The following is a 24,896-nucleotide window of genomic DNA, read 5'->3' on the forward strand; positions in this document are numbered from 1 at the left end:
GAGTTCCTGGATGGGCAGTGCACACTGCAGAACACTTTGCAGATCACTGCGCAAGGGGAGGAAAAGCTCAGAGCAGTCCAGGGAGGGGCAGGTGCCCCAACCACTGCTTCAGCTGAAAGCGCTCCTCCTCACCCGCAGGGGTAGCACCTGGGGCTTGGTCTCCAAATGAGCTTGTAATTGGCTCCCTGCCGCCCTTGGAGTAGGAGAAAAGGAGCTTATGCCTGTTCTTCCCCCAGAGTGCGCCCCCCACCATCATGCTGCCCCCCGGATGGGCTTCCCTGCCTGGAGTGTCCAGGACAGGCTGCACTTGACATTGCTACCCCATGCACGTGTGTGCATCACATCCACTGTGGACCCAGGCAGCAGAGACCAGGGACAGCCCAGCTCTGTTCTGCTGGTCCGACATGAGCCGCCACCCGCGAGGACGGAGGTTGTCCAGGGCCCAGGAGACCACCACTGCCCCCCAAAAGCCCAGCCTCGGGCACCCCATCTGGGTGGCATCGGCACCACTTGGAAAAGGAGTCAAGAAACTTGGAAGGGTCAGAACTTAAGGAGGATAGTCTGGGCATGCGATGAAACGTCCTAAGGCGGGCGGTCCCACGATACCCCGCGCCCAGTTCTGTGCAGTGTATCCCATTCAGCGGATACACCGACCAAATCCCGCCACTGTATCCACTGCCCGTCTTTGGAAGCGCGGGAAGCCCCCCGCCCCAGGCCAAAGGCCGGAAGGTGTCATGGAGCGCCTACCCAGGAGCCGAGACCCAGCCACCCGTCCCGCGCTCGAGTGGGCAGGGCTGGCCCCGCCCCAGCACCGCCCCCCGACCCGCGGTGGCGCCTGAGCCCGTCGGCCCCGCTCGCCGGACCAGTCTGGCAGCGCCCGAGCTCGGATTTCAAAGCCCTGGTTTCTGGCCGTGAATGGGCCTGCGCCCGCGCGGCCGTTCCCACAGCCCCCTCCCGCGCGGCCCGCCCTCCTTCCCTCCCTCCCCGCGGTCCCCCCTCCGCCGCGCCCACGTGACGCCCGAGCCTCGGCGGCTCGGATTACCGCCGCCGTCAGTCCCCGCGCCGAGGCTGCGCCGCTAGCTGCCCGCGCCGCGCCCCCCGCGCCGCCCGCCAGCCCCGCTGCGACATGGCCCGCGCCGCCCGCCGGAGGCCCGCGACCCCGGAGCGCGGCGCGGCCGGCCGCTGAGCGCGGCCCGGAGGCGGGAGGCCCGGCCCGGCCTCGGAGCGAGCGCCCGCGCGGCCCGGCTCCCTCCCCTGCGCGGCTCCCCGCGCTCCGTGCGCCCCGCCGCCGCCGCGGCACGGCCCGGCCCGAGCATGGAGACGGCGGAGAAGGAGTGCGGCGCCCTGGGCGGGCTCTTCCAGGCCATCGTCAACGACATGAAGGTAACCGGGGCGCGGCGGGGCCGGGCGGGCGGCGGCGGGTGCGGGTCTCCCCGGGGACGCGTGGCGGCGGGTTGCCGAGCCCCGTGTGGCCGCGCGCCGCGGTGTCTGTGTGTCCTTGTCTGAGCGCGTCCTGCCTGGGTCTGCTGGGCGCCCGTGTCTCCGGGTGCCCGTCTGGGGTTGTGGGTGCTCATGTGTTGGGGTGTCCGTGCGGTGCCCGTGGTGGCCCCGTGGGGTCCTGACCCGAGCTTGTGCACACGCAGGTTCCCTGCGCCCCAGACCGCCAAACCATGAATGGGGTCTGGATCCAGGACCGGCTCTAGGGCCCTTTAACGGGTCTGGGGTCTTGCCGACCTCCGCCCCCTTCCACCACCATGTTCCCCAAAGGCCCCGGAGCCCAGACAATGCTGTCACCGCCAAAGCAGGAAAAAATAATAAAGCGGAGAACCGTTAACTCCTTCCCCGCCGACCTGGGCCTCTGCGCCCGACCCTGAGACTGCCTCCCCCAGCCCCGCCCCACCCCCACAGCCCCAGGAAGCTCCAGGACTCCAAGGTCTCCGGGCTGAGTGTCCCTGCATCCCAAGGATAGGCCTTGATCATCACCTTGGGAGGAGGCGGGATGAAGGTTGGGGTTGGTGGAGCAACCCCAAGGGAGCGCTTTTCCTACTCCGTTACCACCTTGGACTCTCAGCTCCGAGCTCCCCCTCTCTCCCAGGATTGCCTAAGGTCAGGCTGGAGCTGGCCACCCATTCATTCCTCACCCCACCAGGTGGGGAAACTGAGGCCCGGGAATGGCTCAAGGTCATTAAGGAGACTGTTGGACCCTTCCCCTGACCTCAGCCCCCATCTTTTCTCCTGGGAAAATTAGTGGGTTCCTCTCCCCAAAGGAGGCCACAGTTTGGCAGGGCTGCCCTACGCTGACTAGGCAGAGAGGGCCCAGCTCCAGGGCCCAGCTCCAGTGATAGGATGGGGACCAGGAACCAGCATTCCTGCCCTCCTGCCCTGCCCCCTTTCTTTAGCCTAGGATGAAGGGGCAGGATTTGGAGGCTGGGAGGAGAACAGGAAAGAACGATGCACCCCACAGGATCTCCCAAAGGCCCCCACCCCCACACCCCAGCACACACTCTCCAAGTGCACAACACAGAATCCCACTAGGCCAGGGGTGGGGATGACACCACCCAGCACAGTGCTGCTAGGACAGGCCCCGTAAGCCGTGGGGGTTGCTGGCAGGTTGGAGGTCTAGGCTCCTGGTGCTGCCAAGACAACAGCCCCAGGGACAGCTGCCAAATCTCTGCCCCTGGAAGAGGCCTGAAGCCAGCCTGGCCTGGGACTACCCAGTTAGCAGCTTGTAGATGCCCCCCATACCCTGCCCCTTATGGTGCACTCCCCCTGAGACCCCCATCTCTTGCAACTGTACATCCAGGCCCCTCTGCTGGCCCCCAGCAGTCCCCATCTGCCCTGTGGACATCACAGCCCTGGCCCCAGGATCCTGTTCTGGGACTGGGCAACACAGACCACCCTCCCCTGTCCGATCCCAGAGCTGGCTGAGGATGGGCCTTCCCGCACCCCACCACCCACCAGCACTGGCAGCCTCATAGCAACCACTGCAGAGAGCAGCGGATTTTGCTCGTAGAAGCGGACCAGGACTGTCTCTCTCCCTCTCCAGCCAATTTGCAAGGAACTTTGGGATGAGACAGAAGGAAGTGGGCCCAGATCATAGCAAGAGGTTCAAGTAAGACATGGGGCATGATTTGTTGACATGTGGAGGCAAAACAGGAGAGGCTTCACTTGGGATGATGCCAAGGACAGATATGCCCCTACCTATGACACAGGCATGTGTTCAGGGGCCATGACCAGGGGCAGAGAAGGGGACAAGGCCACCTGGAGGCTGACCACCTGGGTTTGGGGGGCAGCTTCTGGATTTTCCCCTGGGTGGCCTGAGCAGCAGGGCCTCTGTAGAGGAAGGGCGGCCATCAGCAGCCAGGTTGAGCAGACTGAGCTTGCCCCATGAGGCCACCCCACAGTGAGTCCACAGACCCCACAGAAGCCCTCCCCTGGGCCTCTGGGAGACCCTGACCTTGAACTGAGCGGGGGCCGAGGTCAGATGCCCACTGGTGTCAGGCTGTCCACTGAAACCCAGAGAGGGGCAGGGACTTGCCCAAGGTCATAGGCCTGGGCATGGCACCTTCAGCAAGGTGAATGGGGCCTCCACCCAGTGCTGGCCCAGCCAGAAAATGGGGTCATACTCTTCGCCCACCCCTTAAGAGTGGGGAGCGTCACCTGGACACGTAGGCCTGGCCAGGCCTCTGCTAGGGGCCCCTGCAGAGGGCAGGGCTTGCACAGTGTTAGCCGGTGTGAACTGAGCACTTACTGCCTGCTGGGCGCTGCACGGAGTGCTGGCTGGGCAGCGCCTGCTTCAGTCTCCACACTGACCCAGTGGGGCAGGTGCCCTTCCTCTCCTGATTTTACAGGTGAAGAAAGGCTCAGACAGGGGGCCCTTGCCCAGGGGCACCTGGAAAGCCCAGTCCCTGGGATTGGAGGCTGGATTGCTCACCCACACTCCACATCTGAACCACAGCCGCTGCCGGGACAGAGACAGAGCGTCCTCATCCCTGTCCACTTGGGCGCCTCTAGTGACGAGCCCTTCACCTTCCCACTCCAGAGCAGCCACTGTGCTTGGGGCAGAACTGGGTGTCTCTCGCACCCCAGCAGTCGCCGCCGCCTCCGCAGCCTTGACGCTCAGTGCTTGTCTCTCTGCTTTGTAAGGGAGTGCCTCCACCTGGTGTGCAGTGACTAGGTAGACATGGGATCAGGTCCTGACCCTGCCACCCGGTGGCCGTGGGCAAATAAGTTAACCTCTACAGGCCTCTGTTTCCTCATTGGTGAAATGGGGGCAGTCGTAGTATTCATCTCATGGGGCTGTTGGGAAGGTTTGCCTGGGCCTGTCCCAGGTGAAGGCTGAGGATGCTGTCCCTGGGGCATTGGCTGCTGGAGCCCTGTCTCTTATTTTTAATCAGTGAAATTGACCTGTCCGTGGAGAGGCAGATATAAACAAATAAGACGTATGTTCCTTGTCTCTGGGGTCCTTTATGTGGTTACCGTGGGGAGGGGGGCAGGTCCAGGTCCTTAGAGACTGAGGCACCTAGGTCCATCTGCTAAGGGGATATGGCCTGGCCTCCCCTGTGCCCCATCTTGTCCCCTCCCCATGGGGACAGCCTTTAATCTCTGCGATGGCCCAAGGGCTGCTCAGGGGCTAAGAAGGTTCCTGGGTGCCAGGACAGCTGGCTCTGGAGCACCCTCCACCCCTAGCAACTTCTCTGCTCCCTAAAGGGAGGTCTTAGCAAGGTTTCAAGGCTGGGTGGGGGTGGGGGTCCAGGCGGTGGCAGAGTGCCCCCTTTTAGAAGACCCCCTCATGGTACCCCAGGCAAGGGTGGCATGAGTCCACTCCTCGGGATGGCTGGGAGCAGCTCCCCAGGCCGCTGCACCCTGAGCTGTGCCCGTTTGGGAATAGCCCACCCACAGTTTCCCCGCTCTTGCTTCAGCCTCTGTGGACTTGGCAAATATTTGCTTTCTCTGGACACTGGTTTGGTTGGGCTGGGAGGGGAGGGAGATTCTGAGGCCCCCTAAGCTGCCCTGTCTCCTTCCCACCCCTTCAAGCTCTCCTAGCCTGGCAGGGCAAGCCCTAGCCTGCTCCTGGGTTGCAGCTGGGCAGAGCCTCCCTCTGAGGCCCTGAGGGCCAGGGTCTCCTCTTTCCCCTTTCCTCAGGAAGAGCCGCAGCCTCCGATGCCCATCCTACATGGAGGGGAGGGTCAGAAGCCCCTGTGGGCTGGGGCTTGGCTGGCCCAGGGCTGCCTGTCAAGGAGCGTGACCGCCACAGGGCCCTTGGGCCAGGGCTGAGGTTTCTCCAGGAACCCGGGGCATGCGTTCACCAGAAAAGCCCCATAATCAGATTGGACAGCTGGTCACCAGGAGCCCGACCTCCCTATTGGGAAACCCCCTTCCAACTTGGAGCCTTGGGCCAGGCTGGGATAAAGGCCACACTGTTTCCCCAGGAGGGGAGGGGAGCAGGGGGTGGAGAAAGGTGGCTCTGTTGGCCGCACAAGGCCCCATTCAGCCCAGGGCCTGGTTGTCCCGGGCAGGCTAGCTGGGCCCTGCAGCAGTCACAGTCTCCTCGGCCCTGGGAGCCACGGCTGCTGGCCTGGGATGGCAGCTTGCAGGACACAAGGCAGGGGCCCCGGAGGCCCCAGTCTACACCTTGCGTGCCTTCAGCCTTGCCACCTCCTACCCTCCACACTGTGCCTCTGCCCCTGGTGGGCAGGTCAGTGCCACTGTCCTAGGCACATGTTCGGGAGACACGATGCCTCTCGTTGGGCTCAGCCCAGATCCCCTGCCAGGTGCCTGGGAAACCCCGATGGGACAGGACCTGCCACTTCCTGCTCTGTTTCCCCTGAGGGAGATGTGGGCCCCCTGTAGCCTGTGGGGTGGATATCCTGATATCAGGGAGGGAGGGCTTAGCAAAGGTACCCGTTCCTAGGGACAGGCTTTCCTCATGCTGATGGCTCTGTCTTTGGTCCTCTGCCCTCCGAGAGGGCCCAGAGCCTCCCTCTCCATGGGGCAGGGCTGCTGTCTCAGAAACTGCCCTGAGTCTGGACGGAGCATGTGGGGAGCCCGGCCCAGGTCCAGCCCTGCAGCCACCCCACAAGCAGCTCACTTTCTCTCCCATCTGCCCCGCAGAGCTCCTACCCCATCTGGGAGGACTTCAACTCCAAGGCCACAAAGCTGCATTCCCAGCTGAGGTGAGTTGTCCCGGGGCATCCCAGCAGGGGAGAGGCAGGCAGAGACCCCCCCACCCCCAACCATCCGTGCTGTTGTCCTTCTGACCATCTGTGTCGTTGTCCCTCTCCCCAGGACCACCGTGCTGGCTGCTGTGGCCTTCTTGGATGCCTTCCAGAAAGTGGCTGACATGGCTACCAACACCCGAGGTGGGGAAGCATGTGGCTGGAGGTTGGGGGTACCCCAGGGTGGGCCTGGAGGCTGGAAAGGCAGAGTAAGGGATGGGCCAGGGAAAGGATGCCAAGCCCAGAACCTTGAGTTCTGCTCCTTAATGGATGGGCTGGTTGTGGAGAGTGAGCCCCTCGTCACAAGAGGCATGCAAGCAGGAGTGGGTGAGTAGTGACAGGAGTGTTCCCTGGGGATTCCCTTCTTGCTGTGAGCTGTTCATGTGACCCCACCACCCCCAGCACAGAGATTCTCCTTAGGGCTTCTTCTCACCTATGCCCGGCGTCCTTCTAAGAGCACGCAGGGTCAGGTGAGCGCGCCATTGGGCTTGGCGCCTCCTCTGCCCTCGGGTCCGAGTGGCAGAGACCTGGGGCTCCTGCTCCTTCGGGCCATGGGCGTGCTCATACTCCCGTGCCTGCATCTGGGCACACCTGGAGGGTCGTTTGGCCGGCTCCTGGAACAGTCTTTGGCGCTGGCCTCTCCCAACTGGGGGAGAGGGGAGGCCGCCGCAGGAGGCTGGCGCGACCGGGATGGCGGAGGAAGAGCTGGTGGAGATGGAGGAGGCCCCGAATCCCCCAGGGCCGGCAGGACTGCGGCTCGGCGGGGGCGGGGCGCGGGCTGCGGGCTCAGCCTGCGCGGCCGGGGCGCCCCCTCCTGGCCCGAGGCCGGGACTGCGCAAGCCCCGGCGGGCCCCTTCCCACGCCGCGCTTGCCTCGCCAGGGGCCACAAGGGACATCGGCTCGGCGCTCACGCGCATGTGCATGCGCCACCGCAGCATCGAGACCAAGCTGCGGCAGTTCACCAAGTGAGTGGGCGCCGCAGGGGGGCGGGGCGACGGGGCGTCGCGGGGGAGCCCAACCCTGAGCTGCGCTCCCTCCCACCCTCCACAGCGCACTGCTGGAGAGCCTCATCAACCCGCTGCAGGAGCGCATCGAGGACTGGAAGAAGGCGGCCAACCAGCTGGACAAGGACCACGCGAAAGGTGAAGGCGGTGCGGGGCCGGGCTTCCCACCCCCCACCCCGCAGCTTCCCACCCCCCACCCCGCAGCTTCCCACCCCCCCCCACTCCACAGGAACCCCATTAGAGCGCTCCCCTCTCTCTCTCTGCAGAGTACAAACGAGCACGGCATGAGATCAAAAAGAAGTCGTCAGACACGCTCAAGCTACAAAAGAAGGCGCGCAAAGGTAGTGCCCGGCACGGCCCCCCAGCCACAGCCCCACGGCCCCGCTCCACAGCCCCGCCGCCCCGTGGAGCGCCCCAAAGCTTTCATCCCGGCCAGAGGGGCGCTGTCCCCGACATAGGACCATCCAACCTGTTGGGTGGGACAGAGGGAGCCGCCCTGCCCCGCAAACCTGGTACAGAACCTCCCTAGGGGAGGCAGCAGGAGGCCCAGGCACCCCCGCCCCAGGAGTGGCTCTGTCCATCCGGCGTCTTTCACACATTCTTTCTTTCTCTGTCTCTCCTCCTCTCCTCCCACATCCTTCCTGTAGAGCTACTTGGTAAGTCAAATGTCGGTCCCTCCAGCTGCTCCTCCCGTCCTTGTTGCATTTGTCTGTCTCCCCCAGCTCAGGGCCATTGGAAGGAACCTCTCCAGGCCAAGGAGAAGCGAGGAAGGCGGTCGGTCCACGAGGGAGGGGCCTGGGGCACAGTCCCCCTGGGGCCCCTGGGGGCCCTGGCCAGGGATGAGTCCAGGGCCACTGCTGGGTCAGTCTGCCAGGCCAGGAGGGGTTGGCCAGGGCGGGGTGGGGGCCACAGGCCCTGGCTGCCCCACCCCCACCAGGCTGGCCTGCGTCCTTACCTGTCACCTCCCCACCTGCCATCTCATCATCTCTGCATCATCCTCTCGCCTCTCTCTTTCTTGCTGCTTCTTGTGTCGCTGTTGCTGTCTGTGTGCTCTGCTCCCTGAGCTGAGTGGGAACCCACACAGACCCCTTCCCTGCCTCTTAAGGCCCAGCCCTAGCTCTCCTGGACCCCGCCCCTCTGTGGTCTGACCTGCAGCTGAGCCCCACACTCTCCCTTGTCCCGCTTCTGCCCCACCTCCCCGGACCTTGTGAGGTGAGGGGCGCCATCCCTGGACAGTGAGGGTACCCCAGGTGGAGGCCAGTGAGGCTCCATGTTGGCAGAGCTCCTGGGCACCAAGAGCCTTCATAGAGATGCCCCGATCCAGAGTGGCTTTGCAGCTTTGGCCTCTTTCTTGTGCGTGTGTCTGGCCTCTCTTCCTGCTTTGGTGGGACTAGCCCTTCCACAAGCCCCAGAGTCCTCACTGCCCTCCCCAGTCCCATGGCCCCAGGGCAGCACCCAGGCCAGTGGCCGAGAGATGCCACCACCAGGGTCTGAGCCCATTCGTGGGTGTGGCAAGCCAGGCTGGCATCCCCAGCAAGGCCTCTCCTCCCCACCCCTCCAGGGAAAGGAGACCTGCAGCCCCAGCTGGACAGTGCCCTGCAGGACGTCAACGACATGTACCTGCTGCTGGAGGAGACGGAGAAGCAGGCCGTGCGCAGGGCGCTGATTGAGGAGCGGGGCCGCTTCTGCACCTTCATCACCTTCCTGCAGCCTGTGGTGGTGGGACTCCTGGGGATTCAGACCCCAGAGGGGTGGGCTGGGCCCAGGGTTGACCTTCTGACCTCCAAGAAGGGTCACTTCTCAACAGTCCCTGGCTGGGGGCATCAAGGCCACATGCTCCTGGCCCAAAGGCAGGTCTCATAGCTCACCATGCACTGATTTGGTCTGGACAGACCATCATACCAGCCATCTGGGCTGTGTGGGCCCTGCCTGCACCAGCCCCAAGCAGCACTGGTTAGCGAGGAAGGGTGAGAGAAGAGAGGCCCGACAAGGCCTGCTGCTTCTCCAGGGCGGGTGGGCAGGTGGGTGACAGGGCCGGCAGGTCTGACTCGCTGCTTCCTCAGAATGGAGAGCTGACCATGCTGGGAGAGATCACCCACCTGCAGGGCATCATCGACGACTTGGTGGTGCTGACGGCGGAACCCCACAAACTGCCTCCCGCCAGCGAGCAGGTGTGGGAGCCCTCGGGCCAAGGGCCAGGGGCAGGGAGGAGATGGGCTGCCCTAGGTTGGGAGCAGTAGAGGGGAAAATAGGATGGCATTTGGGGGAGGCAGCTAGGGCCATAAGACCAGACCCCTTCTAACACCCACTGCAGGCATCACCTGCCCGGGTTGGGGAGGGTCTGCCCTGGCCAGCAGCATTCTCAGACTCAGAGTAGATGGGTGAAGTCCTGGATCCATGGAGCCAGGCCCAGAGTCTGCCTGCCCTGCTCTACCTGGGCAGACCACCTGCCAAACCTGGAGACGCCCCACTTCCCTTCATGCCCAGAAACCCCATCCCCTCCCCTAGACCCAGGCATACCTGGCCACCCCACCCCAACCCTGCTCCCACTGCACTCAGACCAGTCCTGCCCCACAGCCTGCGGGCAGCACGCTCCGGAGGCACTTGTTGCATGCCCAGCATCTGCCAAGTTATCTCAGGGTATCTTCCACTCTAAGACAGGAACAGGTGGCCCCGAATCATAGGAGAAAACAAACTCAGGGAGGCGCAGGAGCAACCTGCACCCCAGGGTGTCAGGGTCACTCTCGCCAGCCCAGGCTGGGCTCGGAATCTGTGCTCAGTGTGTGTGAGTTGAAGGGGCTCTGAGAAGGAAGGCTGTGTCTCCCTGCTCCCCACATTAGGAGGAGCCTGGGGGAGGGGGCTTCAGACTCCTGGGTCTTCTCCCCAGGAGAAGAGAGTGGGGGCCTCTGGCCCTACTAGCTCTGAGGAGCTGCCTCCAGTGACCCCCGTCCATGTCCCTGTCTAGGTAATCAAAGACCTAAAGGGCTCGGACTACAGCTGGTCCTACCAGACCCCACCCTCATCACCCAGCAGCTCCAGCTCCCGGAAGTCCAGCATGTGCAGGTCGGTGGAGGTGGGGTTCCCAGGGGTGGGGGGGGCGGTATCCCGAGAGGAAATGGGGATGCTCCCAGCAAAGCTGCATCCGAAATTGCTTCAGGGCCTCAAAATTCACAACTTTACATCATCTGAGGAATTTGCATATGTAGAGGGAAAATGTGCCCTGTCATCCCAATACTGCTGCTGGCACAGGCGTTTGTTGGCAGGATAGAGAGTAGGGGCAGTACCTGCTTCATTTATGGAGTATCCACTATGTGCCAGGTGCTGTGCTAATTGCTTTATGCATTTTTTCTCATTGAATCGTAACACTGCTGTATCAGATTTGGTGTTATCTCCATTTCACAGAAGGGAAAACTGATGCATGAAGTCCCAGCATTTAACCACTGGACTCTGCCAGGCCCAGCACTATGTGGGGTCATAGTAAGAGTCAAAGATCAGGGAGAGATAGGAAGGCTTCTAGAAACATGTACTGGGGCCACAAGGTATAGGACACTGCAGCCTGGCTGGCTCCTAAGAGCTGCTTCCCATGGAGGCAGCTGCCACATCTGGAGCCTTGGCCCAGGCTGGCCCCGGGAGCCTCACATTGCTGGGGAGAGGCCAAGGATCTTGCAGTCACTAGCCAGGCTCAGGATCAGGGCCTTTCCTTGGTCGGGCACTGGGACTGGGTTTGGAGGAGACATTGATGGTTCAGGGTTCCTTGGGTGGGAAGGGCAGTAAACACAGAGTAAAGTGCTGGTGGGGGTCCCCCTTTACCAGGCACCCCTCTCCCCAGAATCACTGGCTGGACATCCAGAGCTTGTGAGAAGCCAGGCACAGCTATCAGCTACTACCTCAGAGAGAAGCTCTTCAGACCCTGCGTGGGTGGCCGTCCCACAGTGAAGGGGCTGATTGCAGGGGACAGCCATGAGCAGGGCAGAGGCTGGGAGGCTTCAGGGTCATGCTTAGAGAGAAGGCAACTTTCATTGCCAGGAACACCACCCAAGGGTTGAATTGCTGTGCTGAGGGTGTGAGCCATAGAGGGCTGGACACTCCTTGAGGGAGTGGAGAGGGTAAGAGTGATGGTGGGCGCAGGAGCCACCTGGAAGGTGACGTCTGTACCCGGACACACCATCACCATATGCTAGACATCCAGTTAGGACTGGATGGCAAATACCAGATTTTCAGAAGGTGGTTTAGAAATGATCGGACTCGCTGGGGGCAGTCGCTCACGCCTGTAATCCCAGCACTTCGGGAGGCCAAGGCAGGCGGATTATGAGGTCAGGAAATCGAGACCATCCTGGCTAACATGGTGAAACCCCGTCTCTACTAAAAAATACAAAATAATTAGCCAGGCGTGGTGGCAGGCGCCTGTAGTCCCAGTGACTCAGGAGGCTGAGGCAGGAGAATGGCGTCAACTCGGGAGGCAGAGCTTGGAGTGAGCCGAGATTGTGCCACTGCACTCCAGCCTGGGGGACAGAGCGAGACTCCGTCTCAAAAAAAAAAAGAAGTGATCAGACTTGTGCTGATCTAATTGTTTGATGCCCAGTGACTCAGTTTCCCCATCATAAAACTTTTTTTAATGGTGGTCATCAGTGACAAAGATATATTCTTTAGGATGTAAGAATCTAGATTAAGATCTTTGGTGAAACCAATAGGTTTTTTGGTGGGTTTTTTGGGTTTTGTTGTTGTGAGACAGGGTCTCGCTCTGTCACCCAGGCTGGAGTGCAGTGGCACAGTCATGGCTCACTGTGGCCTCAACCTCCGGGTTTCAAGTGATTCTCCTACCTCAGTTTCCCAAGTAGCTGGGACTACAGGTGTGCACTACCATGCCTGGCTAATTTTCATATTTTTTGTAGAGGTGGGGTCTCACCATATTGCCCAGGCTGGTCTCAAATTCCTGGACTCAAGCAATCCACCCACCTCAGCCTCCCAAAGTGCTGGGACGGGTGTGAGCCACCACACCCAGACAAGACAACTGTTTCTTGTTTCTTTTTTTTTTTTCAAGACAGAGCCTTGCTGTCTCCCAGGCTGGAGTACAGTGGCGTAATCTTGGCTCACTGCAACCTCCACCTCCCAGGTTCAAGTGATTCTTATGCCTCAACCTCCCAAGTAGCTGGGATCACAGGCGTACGCCACCACGCCTGGCTAACTTTTGCATTTTTAGTAGCAATGGGGTTTCATTGTGTTCTCCAGGCTGGTGTTGAACTTCTGTCCTCAAATGATCCACCCGCCTTGGTCTCCCAGAGTTCTGGGATTATAGATATGAGCCACTGTGCCTGGCCTGGACAGCTGTTCTTAGTGGCAGAATAGGAGGCAGAGAGGTTGCCTGACCCTGGGCATTCCCTGACCACGGCTCCCCTCAGCACTGGGGCTGGGGGTACCCTGCTCTGGCACTCCCCCTTCCACACCGTCTCAGAACATAGCTCCTCTGTAGCACCTGGGGTTCAGGACCTCCTAGTCTGACGTTGTCTTTTCCTTCCTTTGCCCCTCACCTCTTTCCCCACCCTCGTCTGTCAACCTCCCCGAAATACACACCCCTCTGTCCCCCTGTCTGGCTGCTGTGCCCTCTTCCTTCACTCCCCTAGTGCCCCCGGCAGCAGTAGCAGTGCCAAGGGTGGCGGAGCCCCATGGCCTGGGGGTGCCCAAACATACTCACCCAGTTCCACCTGTCGCTACCGCAGCCTGGCGCAGCCAGCCACCACCACCACTCGCCTCTCCAGCGTTTCCTCCCATGACTCTGGCTTCGTCTCCCAGGACGCCACCTACTCCAAGCCCCCCTCGCCTATGCCTTCAGACATCACCAGCCAGGTGAGGGGGCGTTAGGAGGATCAATCAGGGTGGGATACAGCAGCCTTATGCCAGCATCAGGCAAGCCGCATGGGGGGCTACTATAGCTGTTTAGACTGGCCTGAAGGCCCCCAAGGCCTTTATTCTGTTCAGTATTTGTATTATCATTTTCTATCTCTGCTTTTAAATTCACCTATCTTTGTATTTTTAATGAGTCTCTTGTAAGCAGTACAATGCCTAGATTTTCTTTTTTTATCCAATCTGACAACCTCTATCTTTTAATTGGCATTTTTAGCACCTTTGTATATATTATGAATACCGACATATTTAGACTTTCGGCTTTCTTCTTTCTGTTTGTCCTGAATTCTTGTCTCTACCCTTGCCTTTGTTTTTTCTTTTCTCTTATTTCCCCTCTAGTGGGTTGTAAGTTACATACTATCTCTTTTCTTTTATAGATTACCTTGAAATCTTAACATGCATACTTAACAAAGTCAGAACCCCACCTCCTGAATAATTCAAGGCTCTTAATATATATATTTTTTACTTGTCACCCACTCTCTCTCAAACTTACAAGCTATATTATTTTCTCTTTTTTTATAGTACCCACAAATGACACTTTTCTTCTTCATTTCTTTATTTTATACATACAGTACTTTAGATTTACCCATATGTTAATACACATTTCTTGTCATTTTTTTCTTGCATCTCAAATCCTCCAAAGCTTACTTTCTTTCTTTCTGAAGTAAAGAACATCTTTTAGAAGTTCTTTTAGAATAGATCTGTAGTTGTAAACTCTCGGTTTTTGTTTATCTGTAACATGTTTTATTTTGTCCTCCTTCTTCAAAGTTAGTTTTGCCAGGAGCACTATTCTGGGCGACAGTTGTCTTCCATCCACACTGTGAGGGTCGATAGTTTTCCGCTGTGTTCTGGCTTCCACCATTGGTTGGAAGGTCAGCTGTCAGTCACTGATGCTTCTTTTTGAGGAATCTGAGTCTTTCTCTGGACACTTTTAGGCCTTCTCTTTAGTTTTGCTACAATGTGTCTACAATGTGGATTTATTTTTATTTAACCTCTCTTGGTTTGTATTCATGTCTTTCATTTGTTCTGGGAATTTTCAGTCATTATCTCATTTTGTTTTGTTTTGAGACAGGGTCTCACTCTGTCACCCAGGCTGGAGGACAGTGGCACGACCTTGGCTCACTGCAACCTCCTCCTCCCAGGCTCAAGCGATCCTCCCACCTCACCCTCCCAGCAGCTGGAACTATTAGGCATGCGCCACCATGCCCAGCTAATTTTTGTATTTTTAGTAGAGACTACATTTTGCCTTGTTGCCCAGGCTGGTCTTGAACTCCTGGGCTCAAGGGATCTGCCTGCCTCGGCCTCCCAAAGTGCTGGCATTACAGGCGTGAGCAACCGCGCCCAGCCAGTCATTATCTCTTTACTTCCACTTTGATTCTTTCTATTCTCTCCTGCTGGGATTCCAGTTGGATGCATGTCCAGCCCTCTCTTTCTATCTTATGCATCTCTTAGCTCATATTTTCTGTCTCCTTTTTCTCCAGATGTATTCTGGATCATTTCTTCAGTTTTATCTTACAATCGACTTTTTCTCTTTTTTGCTATTTAACCTACCCACTGAGGCTTTTTTGTTTGGGTTTTTTTAACTTTTTATTTTGAAATCATTTTAGACTTGTAGAAAAGTTGTAAAATGTGTAGAGTTCCCATATACTCTTTCCAGAGTCTCCCCAATGTTGACATCTTACTTTATGTAACCACCAAAAATGTTTTTAAAGCCAAGAAATTAACACTGGTATAATGCTAAGTAATCTACAGGCTTCTTTATATTTTTGCCAGTTTTCCCTCTCCTGTGCTTCTGCTGGTCCAGGGGTCCATGACCCGATTCAGGACCCTACATAATGTTCCTGGGTTTTTTTTCTTTTCCTTTCTTTTGAGACGGAATTTTGTCCTTGTCACCCAGGCTGGAGTGCAGTGGTGCAATCTTGGCTCACTGCAACCTCTGCCTCATGGGTTCAAGCGATTCTTCTGCCTCAGTCTCCCAAGTAGCTGGGATTACAGGCATGCGCCACCACACCCATGAGATTCATCCATGTTTTAGGTGAAGATATAGATCTTGCTAATTGCTATATGGCATTCTATTGTGTGAATACATAATTAACCCTTTTGATGGACATTTGCATAGTTTCCAGTTTTTTGGCTACGATGCTGCTAATAGTGCTGCTGTGAACATTCTAGTATGCAGTTCTGTGGAGCATATTCCTAGGAGCAGAATTGCATAGTCACGGAATATGCACATCTTCAGATTTGATAGGTACTACCAAACAGTGAACCAAAGTGCTCATACAAATTTACCCTCCTGTTAGCAAGATTAGGACAGTGTTTTGTTTTGTGTTTTGTTCTGTTTTGTTTTGTTTTTGAGACAGTCTCACTCTGTTGCCCAGACTGGAGTATAGTGGTGCAATTTCAGCTCACTGCAACCTCCACCCTTGGGGTTCAAGTGATTCTCCTGCCTCAGACTCCCGAGTACCTGGGATTACAGGTGCATGCCACCACACCTGGCTAATTTTTGTATTTTTAGTAGAGATGGGGTTTTGCCATGTTGGCAAGCAGGTCTCAAACACCTGACCTCAGGCAGTCCACCCACCTCCGCCTTCCAAAGTGCTGGGATTACAGGCATGAGCCACCATACATGGCCAAGATTATGACAGTTCATTGCTGTTCCACATCCTCACCAGCCCTTGGCATTTTATATTGATTTCATTTTAGCCATTCTGGTGGGGGCATAGTAATAGTAGTTCCCTGTGTATTTTATTTGCATTTCTCTAATGCTGTTGAGATTGAACACCTTTTCATACTTTTTTTTGGTTGTTGGTTTGTTTTATGAAACAGAGTCTCGCTCTGTCGCCCAGATTGGAGTGCAGTGGCACGATCTTGGCTCACTGCAACCTCCGCCTCCCAGGCTCAGGAAATTCTCCTGCCACAGCCTTCTGAGTAGATGGGATTACAGGCGTATGCCACCACACCTGGCTACTTTTTGTATTTTTAGTAGAGACGGGGTTTCACCATGTTGGCCAGGCTGGTCTCGAACTACTGACCTCAGGTAATCTGCTCACCTTGGCTTCCCAAAGTGCTGGGATTACAGGCGTGAGCCACCGCACCCAGCCTTCATACTTTTTTTTAAGAGATAGGGTCTTGCTATGTTGCCCAGGCTGGCCTCATACTCTTGAGCTTAAGCAATCCTCCTACCTCAGCCTCCTGAATAGCTGAGACTACAGATGTGTGCCATTGAACCCAGCTACCTTTTCATACCCTTAAAGACCATTAGAATATTTCCTTTCATGAAGGACCTATTTAAATCATTTGCCCATTTTTCTACTGCATTATCTGTCTTCTTCTTACCAATCTATAGAACTTTTTGATATTGCAGATAAAGTTCCTCATTGGATATCTTCTCTCCTTTTATGGGTACATTTTTATTCTCTTAATGGGGGTCTTTTAATGACCAGAAGTTCTTAGTTTTAAAATAGTCCAGTTTATCCATTTTTAAATTGTTAGTGCTATTTGTGTCCTGCTTGAGATATTTTTGCCTACTGCAAGGTCACAAAGATGTTTTCCTCTAAAAAGCCTTTTGGTTTTGCCCTTTTCCTTTAGCTCTGCAGCTCATCTGGAATTGTGTGTATGTGTCTGTGTGCCTGCAAGTGTGTGTGTGCGTGGTGTGAGGTAGGGGTCCTTTTTTTCATAGGGATATCCAGTTGACCCAGGACAGTGTATTGAAAAAAAATAAAAATATGTCTTAGTCAATTTGGACTCCCGTAACAAAATACCATAACCTGGGTGGCTTAGACTCCAGAAATGTAGTGCTCACAGCTCTGGAGGCTGGAAGGCTAGGATCAAGACACTAGCAGATTCAGTGTCTGGTGAGGACCCGCTTGCTGGTTCATAGATGTTACCTTCTTGCTGTGTCCTCAGTGGTGGAAGGGGCAAACTAGCTCCCTCAGACCTCTTTTATAAGATCCCTTTCATGAGGGCTCCACTCTCATGATCTAACCACCTCTCAGTACCTCATCTTGGGGGTTAAGATTTGAACAGAGGAATTTGGGGGAGACATAGACATTTGGAGCATAGCATCTTCTTTTCCTCAGTGCACAGCAGTGCTGCCTTCATCATCAGTCAGGTATCTGTAGGTGTGTGGCTATTTCTGGACTTGGCACTCTGTCCTACTTGTTGATTTCTCTGCCTTATACCAATGCCACACCATCTTAATTATTGTAACTTCATAAAAAGTCTTTTTTTTTTTTTTTTTTTTGAGACAGTCTCACTCTGTCCCCCAGGCTGGAGAGTGCAGAGGTGCAATCTTGGCTCACTGAAACCTCTATTACCACGCTTAAGCAATTCTTATCCCTAAGCCTCCTGAGTAGCTGGGATTACATGTGCACCACCACACCCAGCTAATTTTTTGTATTTTTTGTATTGGGGTTTCACCATGTTAGCCAGGCTGGTCTCAAACTCCTAATCTCAAGCAATCCACCCACCTCAGCCTTCCAATGTGCTGGGATTATAGGCGTGAGCCACTGTGCCCAGCCAAACTTTATAGAAAATCTTGATATCTGATCATGGAAGTACCCTAGCTTGGTTATTTTTTTGGTACCACTTTGTCTATTTTCAGCCCTTTGCATTTCCATGTAACGTTTAGGATCAGCTTGTCAGTTTCCACCAAAAGAAGAAAAGAAAAAAAGCTCCTGGGATTTGAATGGAATTGCAGCTATATCTCTTCGTTTGTTTAGGCTTTACCTCCTCTCAATAATGTTTTGTAGGAGTTTTTGGTTTTCAGGTTTTTTTCTGAGACAGTGTCTCACTCTGTCACCCAGGCTGGAGTGCAGTGGTGCAATCTCAGCTCATTGCAACCTCAGCCTCCTGGGTGCCCCAGCCTCCCGAGTAGCTGGGATTACATACATGCACCACCATGCCAGACTAATTTTTGTATTTTTAGTAGAGATGAGGTTTCACCTTGTTGGCCAGGCTGGTCTCAAACTCCTGGCCTCATGTGATCCTCCTGTCCTGGCCTCCCAAAGTGCTGGGATTACAGGCGTGAGCCACCATGCCCAGCTTGTTTTGTAGTTTTTGCGTAAAGATCTAGCATATCTGTCATTGGAATTTTTTCCCTATGTATTCAGTGTTTATTGACGTTATTGTAAATTACATTGGTGTTTTAGGGTGATTTTGTTTTGTTTTGTTTTCCTGTTAGCTGCTAGTATTTAGAAATGCAATTGATCTTTTTCTGACTTTGTTCCAATAACCTTGTTAAAAGGTTAATCCTACATTGATTCTAATAACTTGTAGATTCTTTTTAATATTATGTCACTTGTAATAGTGATCTTTTTTTTCTTTTTTTTTTTTTTTTTTTTTTTTTGAGACAGAGTCTTGCTCTGTCACCCCACTGGACTGCTAGAGTTCAGTGGTGTGATCACAGCTCACTGCAGTCTTGAATTCCTAGGCTCAAGATATCGTCCTGCTTCAGCTTCCTGTGTAGCTGGGACCACAGGCATGTGCCAGCACACCTGGCTAACTTTTTTATTTTTCATAAAGACAGGGGTCTCACTATGTTAGGCTGGTCTCGAACTCCTGGGTTCAAGTGATCCTTCTGTATCAGCCTCCCAAAGTGCTGGGATTACAGGTATGAGCCACCACACTTGGCCTTCTTTCTTTTCTTTCCAATCCATTTGTTTTTTTCTTTCTTTTTCTTGCTTTATTGCACTGGCCAAGATTTCCAGTGCTGAACAGGAGTGATGACAATGGGCATCCTTGTCTTTCTCCCAACCTCAGAGGGAAAAGTATCAGTGCATTTGTAGATATTCTTTATCAGATCAGCTTCCTTTCTAGAAGTTTGTGTCTTTGTTTTGTTTTTTCATGAGCGAGTGTTGAACTTTTTATCTGAGTTTTCCAAATACTTTTTCCATTGAGTTTTTTACTTTAACCATCATATTGCCAAAAGTTTGCGTTTGTCATTGCCTCTGAATTCTCACAGGTGGTGCCTGGTTTCATTTTGGTGATCTTGGTTCATTCGAATCTGCAGGAAATCTGGGGATCTAAATCCAGAATGATTCAGAGAGCTGGAGGAAGGGGGCTGCCCTGGCTTAACTTGGCTCATTCCCAGGCCAACACCTCACCGTGCTCCATGTCCCCACTGCTGCCACCCTTAGTATCTCTTTTCCCCCTTACTGGCCACATCCAGGCTGTCAGCAGTGAGTCCTGTGGTCAGTCTTCAAAATGCGCAGGGCTGGGCTATCGGGTGGGTCAGCACCCATCGTGTGCACTCTGGGCTGCTGTGTCCTGCTGCAGATGAAGCTGGCGTCTGCCCCAGGGAACCCTGCACATCACACGTGCTCAGGAGTTCATGGGCCTGTGTCTACGCTGCTTTTTTCTTTATTCTTTGTAGTTGTTTAGGAATGGGGGGCCTCCCAGTCCACCCCACTGCCTAGAGCAGGCGTGTCACTTTCATACTTCAGTCCACTTTAAAACAGGCTTCCCCCACCCCATTCTATGGAAGCAGTTCTCCTCGGAGTCTCCATGGACACCCTGTGCCCCAAGTGGACAGCCCCACCCAGCAGCATCAGCACAGCCACCCCCTTCTCCACAGAGCAGGCTCTCCTGATTCCTGGGGCATTGCCTGCTCATGGTTCTTCTCCTACTTCTCTGGCCGCTCCCTGTCGCTCTCCTTTACGGGACTCTCTTCTTCCTCCCAACTGCTGCGCATCAGCAGCCGTGGGCCTGGCCGTTCAGTCTTGTCTAACTGCACTCGCTGCCTGGTGGCTTCATCCCACCCCAAGATCACTGCACTGATGGCTCCAACCCCAACTTCTCCTGCACTCAGCTTGTGAATACGACAGCCCTCACTGCATCCATGCAGAGACCTCAGAGGCAGCTCAGTTCAGTGCTCAGCCTGGCACCTGCAGCTTCACACTTCCCCCGTGTCCTGTCTGAGAAAACTGTGACACCATCAACCCAACTGCTCAGACCAAACACCCAGCTGCCGCCCTTAGTATCTCTTTTCCCCCTTACTGGCCACATCCAGGCCGTCAGCAGTGAGTCCTGTGGTCAGTCTTCGAAATGCGCAGGGCTGGGCTGTCAGGTGGTTCAGCGCCCGTCGTGTGCACTCTGGGCTGCTGTGTCCTGCTGCAGATGCTCAGCGGCCGTGGCCCTGGGGTAGGGGGGTGGACGCTGGGCAAGGAGCTGAATTGAACCACCCCCCTGCATGCCAGCTCTGTGACCAAAACTGTTCTCTCCTCTCCTCCTCGCTGCCCGCCGGCCCCTCTGTCTACAACTGCCTGCTGGCCTCTGCATGGCAGAAGTCCTCCAGCTCTGCATCCTCTGAGGCCTCGGAAACCTGCCAGTCCGTTAGCGAGTGCAGCTCCCCCACCTCGGTCAGTGCTCCCAGCCCGGCCCCAGGATAGTCACCAGCTGCCCCTCCCATCTGTGCCCTCCCCACCTGGTGCCATTACCACACAGAGGGCCTGGGTTCAGCCAGGGGTGGGTGCACACAGCACCTGTCCCCAAGAGACAAGTCACCTGGCCACCTCCTACAGTCACTGCCCACACAGCCACATCTTACCTCTGGGCCTGGTGGGACTGAGGGGCCACGATCACACTCCATGTTCTGCCCTTGGCTGTGATTGTGAACCAGAGGCCCTTCATAGGCCGGGACACCCTGAGCCTCAGCCACAATGAGGGGCCCCTGGGCTGTAGATGGTAGGACCAAGGGTCCCCCTGACCTGCCATACCCTCCCTGCAGGACTGGTCCAAGGTCGGCTCCCACGAGCAGCCCTCAGGCGCCACTCTGCAACGGAGGAAGGACCGGGTGGAGCTCCTGAGGGACACAGAGCCAGGCCCTGCCAGTGGGGGCATGCTGGGCCCCAGCGGGGAAGAGGTACCGCGACCCCGGATGTCCCCTGCCACCATCGCGGCCAAGGTAGGCTGGCCAGGGCCCCCCTTCACTCCCAGGTCAGTCCCAGGAGGCCCAGCCAGTGGACTCAGGGCCAGCTCCAACCACCTGGCAGGGCTGCCTGGAGTTTGGGCAGAGGGGATTGGGGGCACAAGGCTTCAGCTTGCACTTTCCCACCCTCAGCACAGCGAGGAGGTGTCCCCCGCAGCCAGTGACCTGGCCATGGTGCTGACGCGCGGCCTGAGCCTGGAGCACCAGAAGAGCAGCCGGGACTCGCTGCAGTACTCCAGCGGCTACAGCACGCAGACCACCACGCCCTCCTGCTCTGAGGACACCATCCCCTCCCAAGGCAGGACTGTGGGGCTGGGGTGGGACCAGGGATGGCTGGGACTTTGCCATCCAGGAGGGCCCCGTCCTTCCCCCTCTGTGCTCACACTGGTGGGCTGGGGGCAAGGAACCACCTGGGCCCTCGGCCTTACTGCCTCCCGTGCCCCCAGGCTCCGACTACGACTGCTACTCCGTGAATGGGGATGCAGACAGTGAGGGCCCGCCCGAGTTTGACAAGTCATCCACCATCCCGCGCAACAGCAACATCGCCCAGAACTACCGCCGCCTGATCCAGACCAAGCGCCCGGCCTCCACTGCTGGGCTGCCCACCGCGGGGTTGCCCACGGCCACTGGCCTGCCCTCGGGCGCACCCCCCGGCGTGGCCACCATCCGCCGCACGCCCTCCACCAAGCCCACCGTGCGCCGCGCCCTGTCCAGCGCTGGCCCCATCCCCATCCGGCCGCCCATCGTCCCGGTGAAGACGCCCACGGTGCCTGACTCACCCGGCTACATGGGGCCCACACGGGCGGGCAGCGAGGAGTGCGTCTTCTACACCGACGAGACCGCCTCGCCCCTGGCACCGGACCTTGCCAAGGCCTCCCCAAAGAGGCTCAGCCTGCCCAACACAGCCTGGGGCAGCCCATCCCCAGAGGTAGCCGGGTACGCCGGGGCAGGGGCCGAGGACGAGCAGCAGCAGCTGGCGGCCAACCGGCACAGCCTGGTGGAGAAGCTGGGGGAGCTGGTGGCGGGTGCCCACGCACTGGGCGAGGGCCAGTTCCCCTTCCCCACTGCTCTGTCGGCTACCCTCACGGAGGAGACACCCACCCCACCCCCAGCCGCCACCAGCGACCCCCCAGCCGAAGACATGCTGGTGGCCATCCGGCGTGGGGTCCGGCTCCGCAGGACCATCACCAACGACAGGTCGGCGCCCCGCATCTTATGATGGCACCACCCTCCCCACCCTCTCAGGCCCCAGTGCAAGCAGGTGGCCTGGTCTGTGAGCCGCAGGCACTCAAAGCAAAGGCCCAGCCAGGAGAGAGGACAGAACCAGGGCAGAGGCCATGCCACTTTACAGAAAGAGACACCTCAGTTGGATTCCAGCATTTAAACGGGAAGTGACTTCTTAGCAAGCCTGGCCGGGACGGAGCCTGCAGGCCTGGGCCTGGTTCGGGGTCTGTTTTATGCTCTTCTGTCCCTCCTCTTCCTCCTCTCGGGCCCTGCCTCTTCCATACCCGTGAGCACCAGGGCCAGGGCCCCGCCCACAGCAGAGGGGCCGGGCTGGCCTCCCTCTCACCATCCCGGCCTCTCCCAGGGCTGGTCCTGCCTCAGCTCCTCCTGGAATGCTGGCCCCCTCTCCCCTGCCTGAGCCCCCCTCCTCCCCTCTTGCCTTCTCTCTGCCTCTCCCAGGCCCCTCTCTCTCCGGGAAGCAGAGCAGCTGTGGAGGGGCCAGGTGTGCACTGGGCTGGATGTGGGCTGGGGGCTGGGGGCCAGGGCAGCAGGTTGGAGTTGGGCAGCCAGGCCCTCCTGTGTGGGAAGGGAGTTCCAGGGCCCACGCCGAGTCTCAGGGAGGAAACCAGGGGCTGCTTGGGGAGTCCCGGGGGCCCTGTGGTGGCTCCCACCCCTCGCCTCACCCACCCCATGAGGCTGGCTGGAAGGGGCCAGGGCAGCTCCTTGGAAACTAGGGCAGCAGGGTTAGGCCAGAGGCCCTGGGGTCACCGGCCAGCCACACAGGCACCGTTTTCAGATGTTCACTTCTCATTGGGTACATCAATCCTTTAACTTTGGGGTCACAGTTTCAGCCACCTTTGGAAGGAGGGGACTGGAGCAGTAGGAGGTGTGGGGTCATTTTATGAATATAATAAAATGGAGCTGACTGTGGACGAGGACTGTGTGTGGGGGTGAGGGGACGATACAGGGTGGGTGTCTGGGAGTGCCTGGGGGACAGGGCCCCCCCCCGCCCAGTGGCCTGGTGGTCCTATGGCAGGAGAAGAAGGGAGGGACTTGGCTCCCCCAGGGCCCGGGGAAAGCTACTGTTCTCTGGCGTCTTGAGCATAGCCAAAATAGGGTTGGGAGGCTCCCGGCCTGTCTGCTGTGGTCTGAGCCGGCTGCAAGCCCAGGTAGGGGAGCGAGTCTGGGAAGATTGGCTTTGACTCTCTGTTGCCAGAGGAGATGCCATCCCAGGACGGCCCCCATGTTTGTGCTGGCAGCAGGGGCAGGGGGAGGGGCAAAGCTGCCCCCACCCCGTGCACCAAGTCATGCCGAGTCTCTGCAGGTAAAAGCACGTGAGCCTAAGGCGAGCGGAGGGAGTCCTGGTGGCCCCGCAGGTCAGGAGGGAAAGCAGGCTCAGAGGGCATCATGGCCCCAGGGCAGGGTCCTACCTGGGGGTCAGGAGCACCTTGGTCTTGATGGAGTGGAGCTGGGTCTGAGCCTCCCAGGCTTGAGCTCCTGGGAGTTCTTGTGCGGTGAGTTGGGACCCCGGCAGGGCAGCTCCTGGGTAAGTCTGGGCGCCAAGCAGGCCCTGATGTGCACAGTCTCATCAGAGGGAGCTGATGGAGAATGGTCCCTGTAAGTCACTAGGTCCAACAACTGCCTGGCCGAGCACTCAACCCGTGGAGCTCAGGCCAACACCAGAGCCCCGGTTTTAGGGGCCAGGAGAGCAGGTGACCAGTGTGGGGAGTCTTGGGTGGAATTTCTGCCGCACATTCTCCCCAGGGCTGCAGGGGTCTGCTGAGGCAGGGCAGTGGAGCAGGATTCAGGATGTGGTGGGAATAGTGTGAGGGGCAGTGGGTGGGCAGGCCTGAGCTTCAGAGGTCCTGATGGGAAAGGAGGCAGGGGCTTCCCAGAGAGGGGGTTCGTGTGGCACAGCCCCCACCAACTCCACCGTCCCCCTCCCCTGCAAGCCCCAGGGGCTGTACATACTCTACCCCATCCCCTCGTCCATCCTGAGACCACCCCATAGGCCCACCCACCTCGGGATCCGAGCCAACCATCCCACATCACAAACTTTGGTTTGGGGGACTTTACGTTTAATTTCTCATTTTGTACAGAGAAATATTCTTTTCAAAAGCGTCTTTTGACTGAAGTAACTTTCCTGGTGCTGTTGTTAACTCGTTCCTTTTCTTAATTTATTCCCCCACCCCAGGCAGCCCTCCTGGTTCCTACTCACCCTTCCCCCTCCCCACCCTCCATCCCATATGAACCATTTTGTTTCTTTTCTTTCTGTCAGATTTTGGAAAAATTCTCCTCTCCTCCCCGCCCCCTCCACACCATCCTCCCCCTGACTTAAATAGTCACTGCTACAAGTAACAGATGCACTGTGAAGATTCCAGTATTAATAAAGGTGTACTGTAATTAACACCCCTGCCTCTGCCTGGCTGCTTTCCCACCCCATCCCCACACCTCACCTTTCCCACCCCAGATCCCAGCTGCAGAGGGCCAGGCTGGGGGCTCCCGGAGGATCTCAGATCTCCATGTGGGGGCCAGGGCCAGACCTGGATCTCTGAAATGCCCCACAGGTGTCCCTGCTAGGGGCTCCCTGGGGGCAGCCAGATAGAGGGAGGGAGGGAGGAT

General features: G+C 57.1%; 1 protein-coding gene across 6 annotated transcripts; it reads left to right on the forward strand.

Annotated features, from left to right (window-relative positions):
• Positions 1 to 1,052: 1,052 nt before the first annotated feature.
• Positions 1,053 to 24,683, forward strand: MTSS2 (MTSS I-BAR domain containing 2). Of its 6 annotated transcripts, none has more exons than XM_033218952.1 (15): positions 1,053 to 1,383; positions 6,115 to 6,176; positions 6,289 to 6,362; positions 7,099 to 7,183; positions 7,269 to 7,360; positions 7,489 to 7,563; positions 7,870 to 7,878; positions 8,784 to 8,941; positions 9,286 to 9,393; positions 10,188 to 10,285; positions 12,844 to 13,066; positions 20,407 to 20,481; positions 20,850 to 21,026; positions 21,183 to 21,348; positions 21,497 to 24,683. In XM_033218952.1, the coding sequence occupies exons 1-15, from the start codon at positions 1,315 to 1,317 to the stop codon at positions 22,267 to 22,269; spliced, it is 2,244 nt and encodes a 747-aa protein (XP_033074843.1). In that variant the 5' UTR covers positions 1,053 to 1,314; the 3' UTR covers positions 22,270 to 24,683. The 6 variants fall into 6 exon arrangements, with proteins under 6 accessions (XP_033074843.1, XP_033074847.1, XP_033074846.1 ...); XM_033218956.1 differs by having other exon boundaries at positions 12,940 to 13,066; XM_033218954.1 differs by lacking the exon at positions 7,870 to 7,878 and adding an exon at positions 7,945 to 8,083 and having other exon boundaries at positions 1,304 to 1,383.
• The last annotated feature ends 213 nt before the right edge of the window (positions 24,684 to 24,896 follow it).

Source organism: Trachypithecus francoisi, unplaced genomic scaffold (genome assembly GCF_009764315.1).
Source record: "Trachypithecus francoisi isolate TF-2019V2 unplaced genomic scaffold, Tfra_2.0 Lachesis_group10, whole genome shotgun sequence".
In the NCBI taxonomy this organism is placed as follows: domain Eukaryota; kingdom Metazoa; phylum Chordata; class Mammalia; order Primates; family Cercopithecidae; genus Trachypithecus; species Trachypithecus francoisi.

What these genes read in the sequence shown, in the direction of transcription:
- MTSS2 (XM_033218952.1), top strand. Translation starts at nt 1,315, where the DNA reads ATGGAGACGGCGGAGAAGGAGTGCGGCGCCCTGGGCGGGCTCTTCCAG. An exon ending in CATGGCTACCAACACCCGAG is followed by an intron (nt 6,363 to 7,098) that starts GTGGGGAAGCAT and finishes TTGCCTCGCCAG; the next exon opens with GGGCCACAAGGGACATCGGC. An exon ending in CTTCAGACATCACCAGCCAG is followed by an intron (nt 13,067 to 20,406) that starts GTGAGGGGGCGT and finishes TCTGCATGGCAG; the next exon opens with AAGTCCTCCAGCTCTGCATC.